Source organism: Dipodomys ordii, unplaced genomic scaffold (assembly GCF_000151885.1).
Source record: "Dipodomys ordii isolate 6190 unplaced genomic scaffold, Dord_2.0 Scaffold49, whole genome shotgun sequence".
NCBI classification, from domain to species: Eukaryota; Metazoa; Chordata; class Mammalia; order Rodentia; family Heteromyidae; genus Dipodomys; species Dipodomys ordii.
In genome coordinates, this window is record NW_012267265.1 from 9,501,013 (window position 1) to 9,507,012 (window position 6,000).

Consider the following 6,000-nt stretch of genomic DNA (forward strand, 5'->3'; position numbering starts at 1 on the left):
CTAGTTTGAGTATATTGAGGCCTAATCACTCTGTATGGCCAGTTTTTTAGACAGGCACTCCTTAAGTGATTAACATGCCTAAGTGTAGAATGGAGCAAGAAAAGATCCAAACTAAAGGAGACAGATATAAGGTAAAGGGAGAGAGAGATCCCAGGTTTTTTTTTTCTTCTTTTTGTTACTTTGTGGATTCCAGTGAGGAGATAATTTTCTTTTTAACAGTTTCTTAACTACATGTTATAATATTATCTGTTGAATGAATGAGTATATTAGATATTCCAGAGCTACAAAGTTAATCAGTGGCAGAGGCAGTGTTAAATCAAGACAATATAAAACCATTGGCTTGTGACCAGCAGTTTATATAGGCTTTAGATGTACTTTGCTGAATTCATAGAAATAATTCTTGGTAGTATGCAGAACACTCAACATTGTATGGGGGAGGGGGTTAAAATCCTGTTACAATTGCCACATATTTTTGCTACTTCAGTGAAGAAAAGAAATAAATTAGTAGAAATAGCTAATTTGTGCTGTAACCTTTTTTTTTCTTTAAAAATTACTCTGGTTGAGCTAGGTGCCCATGGCTTCCATTTGTAATCCTAACTACTCCGCAGGTTGAGATCTGAGGATCTTATTTTGAAGCCAGCCCAGGTACAAGAGTCTGTGAGACAGTCCTCTCCAGTTAACTACTGAAAAGCTGGAAGTGGAGCTCTGGCTTAAGTGGTAGAGCACCAGTCTTGAGTTTTTCTGTTTAATTTAGCATAATGTTTTCAAGGTTTATCTACATAGTAATACATTGTAGGAGTCTTTTATACGTATTCCACGATTTATTTCTCTATTCATCCACTGAGGGTCATTTGAACTATTTCTGCCTTTTGGCTATTGTGACTATACTTATCTGAGTGTGTATTTTCTATTTGAAGGGAATTCCTGGGTTGCAGACTAATTCTATGTTTGCATCTTTTAGGCACTACAAAACTATTTTCCCCACCATTTTTTTTTTGTTTTTTTGTTTCTCCACCAGTAATGAGAGGGAGTTCCAACTTCTCCAAATCCTCAGAAACTTGCTGGGTTTTGTTTTTTGCCCTCTTGCTTGCTTGTCTGTTGTCTCCATACTAACACCATTTTCATACATTTATTAACCTTTTATATGTCTTTCATGGAGGCATATGTATTCACGGTTTTTACTCCTATTTTGCTGTGGAAATATAATTGCTATTTGTATTTGCTATTTTGAATGTTAACCTTTTCAACAACCTAGTTAGCAAATACTTATTTCATTTTGTACATTAACTTTTCACTTTCTTGATAATGTCATTTGATACAGAAAAGCTTTGGTAAATTCTAGTTTTTCTATTTTATACATGTATTTATATGTCATATCTATATATTTTTATCACATTATATATGGCACATATGTTATTGTCCATACTTTTGGTGTCATATCTAAGAAGCTATAATCAAATCTGAGACCATGGCAATTTATCCTTCTAATAATTTTATGATTTTTAGTTCATATTTAGGGCACTGGCTTAAGTTAATTTTTTTAATGTGGTATGGAATAGAGATCCTGTTTTCTTCTCTTCACTTAGTTTTTCTTTTGTTCCTTCTTAGGAACCCTTGAAAACAAGGGACTGCATATTTTTAATCTGACTTCTCTAACCAAGTCTGAAAACATTTTGTCTGCCACACTGTACTTCTATATTGGAGAGCTTGCCAACATCAGCCTGAAAATTTGTCCATTGTCTGAAGGATGTTCTGATCATGCTCAGAGGAAACACATTCAGCTAGATCTCGCTGCATGGATCCTCAAACCCAACCCAAACCAAAATCATCTACTGGGTCATTTGTCAGTCGATGTAGCTAAGCCTCATCGAGAAATCATGTCCTGGCTCTCTAAAGACATCACTCAGCTCTTGAGAAAAGCCAAAGGAAATGAAGAGTTTCTCATAGGATTCAACATTTCCTCCAAAGCCCATGAGCTGCCAAAGACGATGTTATCTTTTCAGAAGCCTTATATCTTGGTATATGCCAACGATGCTGCTATTTCTGAGCCAGAAAGTGTGGTCTCAAGCTTGCAGGGACATCGTAATTTCCCCACAGGAGTTGTGCCCAAACTAGATAGCCACATCAGAGCTGCCCTTTCTGTGGAACGAAGGAAGAAACGCTCTGCTGGGATCTTGCTACCTCTGCAGAACAATGAGCTTCCTGGGGCAGAGTATCAGTACAAGGAGGATGGAGTGTGGGAGGAGAGAAAGCCCTATAAGACCCTTCAGACTCAGTCCCCAGAGAAGAGTAAGAACAAAAAGAAACAGAGGAAAGGACCTCACCAGAAGAGCCAGACACTCCAGTTCGATGAACAGACTCTCAAGAAGGCAAGAAGAAAGCAATGGATTGAACCTCGAAATTGTGCCAGGAGATACCTTAAAGTAGACTTTGCAGACATTGGCTGGAGTGAATGGATCATCTCACCCAAGTCTTTTGATGCTTATTATTGCTCTGGAGCCTGCCAGTTTCCTATGCCAAAGGTAATTATTGCTCTGGGTCCTGTACTTCCTTCCTATTTCCATTGCGTAAAAGGCACACTGAGTAAGTTAAAGTGTGTGTGTGTGTGTGTGTGTGTGTGTGTCTATGCATGCACCATCTGTCCCCTTATAGATTACATTCTCAAGTGTAGCAAGTCCTATGGCTATGCTTGAGTATTTTTTTTAACAATTGTTAAAGTAAGATGAGGTCAGCACTGGCATGAAGGGTATAAAAATGTTAGGGATAAAAGAAGTATTTTGCATGGCTTCCAAACATGAAAAAATAGCATGTTTAGCTGTGTGGTCACATGTGAATCAACACCTGTCCATACTGTAAGCTAGTCCCAAACGGAAGAAGGCTGATATTTCAAGAACATTCAGAGAAGAGGTGAATATGGTGGAAACAAAGGAAATAACTCGGAGATTTATGCCACCAAATGAAGTCCAGAAATTACCCATCTATGCCCCAAATCAGTATGAACTGTATTGTACTATATCTGTACTCAGCAAACTGGCAAATGTATTCTACACGTCTCTCTAACTCTCCATTGACAGTTCTCTTTGAAGGTAGACTGTAGCTATACTCTAGTAAATAGTAAAATGCAGTCCTACTTACTCTCCAGCATTTGTCTAAACTTGTTGCTGCGCCTCTATTCTCAGCTTGAAACGCTTTAACTCACTGTTATACAAGGAAAATTCCCTTAACAGAATTCAGAGGAAAAAAAGAGGTTTTTAAAAGATCATTTATCTCCAAATTTCTTCTCCTAGGTCTTTATAACAGTGTTTTTACATTCTTGTTCTATAAGCATTGGGTAACAGATATGTAAAAAATCAAGAGTGAGTGTACAAGGCCTGTTCATTCTCAGGGCAAGAAACCTGACTGAAATTCCATTTTTCTTGGTAGAATGTGTCAGAAAAATGAGCGTCTTTCATTTTCTAGGATTTGTCTATACCCAAAATTTTTGATGATTTTGTGTTTGTAAACACAAAGTCCAGATAATGTACACTCACAATGATTTAAAGAACATTTACCATGTCTAAAGAATTATAACAAACGAAACATGTAAAAACCCTACACAGCAAAGATGACAAATGTCACAAACAGAGATGAATTCTTCTTTTACAGAGTAAATTACCTGTGGCATTGAGAAACAGCAATGGATACACAATCTGTTTTTAAGCCCAGGATGACTGATTTTAGGTGGGCCTTAGGCTTTTCCAAATAATCTCTCATGTATCCTGTAATTTCTCCCAGGTAGCCTGGGGATGAAGTTTTCTCTTCCCTCTGAGCTTCCACTTTTAAGTCCCTGAGAGCTGTTGAGAACTGGCCCAAGCTCTGGAAAACTGGCTCAGCCTCTATTCCTCCCCAATTCCTCTCCGTTCACCTTGGTTCTATGCACTTGTACTGTTCAAAACCCTGTTGCTTCAAAACAGCTTCACTATGGTTCTCAGAGATCTAAGGAATCATAACTTAAAACTTAACAAGGGGTAAGTTAAGAATAGCAAATATAAATTTCAGGAGAGAAATATGTTAGTGTGGCAGAATCATTAAACAGATCCTAACAGAGTTGCAAATGTGCCCATAAACTGCCTGGGATCGTGTTAATATACAGGTTCTGATCCAGGGCATTTGGAGAAAGGAACTAAGATTCGGCACATTTAACAAGCTCCGGGATGATACTGACACTGCCTATCTACATATTGGACTTGCAATAGTAACATTGAAAATTAAATCCTTCTGGCTTGAATCTTGCTTCTACCATCGACTAGTAACAATTATTTGGCTCAGTTACTCAAACTGTCTACCTATTAGTTTTATCATCCTGAATGGGTAAAATAGTAACAAAAGTAATAATACCAACAGAATGATAATCGTAGGAAAACACTCCTAAGAGCACTACGTAAATAGCAGATATGCGGGTAAATATTTGGTATTGACATCATGAATGACCAGTGTTGAAACTGAGAAAAACAGAAAGCTAAATGTTGATGGCTGGAAGTAGATTACATAGGAAAAAGGAGTACAAAAATTCCAACTGTACGGCAAGACAAAAGTTTTGTGAACGTTTCTAGTCTCTTTTCAAACATCACCAAGTTGAAAATAGGATTCTTACATGAATGTGACAGCCTGCTAGCTGTTCAGTGAGGCAGGCTTCTTTGAAGAATAATAAGACAGTGTTCATTGCAACAACTGGACTCATCATGCTGTTTGTCAAAACTTGGAATAGCATCAGAGCTCCAGGGAGACATAACAGGGATCAGTGGGAAGGTTATTTTCTGAGCTTCAGGTTTCCTTCTGCCAAGTTGAGAGTAGAAGTTTGGCTGTCGCCAATAGTTCTCGGTCTCTCACCTTGTGTGGAGTGGCTTAACTTTTAAAGCTTTCTAGTGGTTCTCTTTTCAGGCTTCCAGGGTTTGTGTCTTTCAAGTAGTACAGTAAGCAAAAGGATGGGGGTGGGGGAACATGAAGTAAAAGGAATGGATAAATAATAAATATCACTATCCACACAGTGTCTAATAGGACATCCCAAGAAAATTACTTAAGAATGCAATCTGACCAACAAAGGAAAAGGAAGGTATTTGATCAGATCGGTACAATAGACAAGTAATAACTGAAGTGCCATTTTTTTTCAGACTTTTAGATATACATTTTGTCCCAGAGGAAAGTTCTCCCAGGCTACACTCTTCTGTTAGCCCTCTTCCCCCTCCCCGCCCCCTCCTGGGCAAAAGCTTGCTCTATATGGCTGGGCGCTCTGTCTGCAAAACTTGACAACCTGCTCTGTAATGCAGAACAGCTGTGTTTCTGTCTTTCCCAGATTCTAAGCTTTGCCCTTTCACTGATTCCAATTAGATAGTTTCTGGGCCATCACACCCATATGGGCTGGACTGCAAGAGTGTGGAGCAAAACCTCATGGGCTAGGTCAGGAATGAAGGCTCTTAGCTGATGACATACTCTTGATAGCTAATGCATTTGTAATCAAATTCAACTCGAGGAGCTTGGCAGGTGCATGCTTGACCACTACAGATTTCATTCACGCAGCAGTTTGGATTTTTTAAAACAATTTCCAGCCCTTACAGCCAATCTGTTCTCTCAGAGAGAGACTCTTGGAATGCTGTCATGAGATGAAAAATATCCAGATAGTTAAAGCCAAGTTCCATGCGTCTGCCTCCCTCACCAGCTCAGCAGAGATGGAAAACAGAAATTTCAAGTGAAAATGATAGAGCCCTTGCTGCTGACAGAGATCCAAGAAACCCACAAGGGTTAGAGGAATGAAGTTATTTTTGCAAGGAATGGTGCAAAAGCTAGAAATAGTGAAGATAAAGAAATAGGCACAAATCATTAAAAAAAAATGAACCAAGTATCTTTTTTTTGGGGGGGGGTCTGGTCGTGGGGCTTGAACTCTGGGCCTGGGCGCTGTCCCTCAGCTCTTCAACTCAAGGCTAGCACTCTACCACTTGAGCCACAGCGCCACTTCCGGCTTTT

The 6,000-nt window shown here is 39.0% G+C and overlaps 1 protein-coding gene across 1 annotated transcript in view; it reads left to right on the top strand.

Moving 5' to 3' along the window:
* Positions 1-6,000, top strand: part of Bmp3 (bone morphogenetic protein 3) — a 30,613-nt gene that overhangs the window by 20,435 nt on the left and 4,178 nt on the right. The window contains exon 2 of the mRNA XM_013020067.1: positions 1,609-2,522. Within this exon, the coding sequence (XP_012875521.1) occupies positions 1,609-2,522 (914 nt within the window). The remainder of the gene's footprint in view (positions 1-1,608; positions 2,523-6,000) is intronic.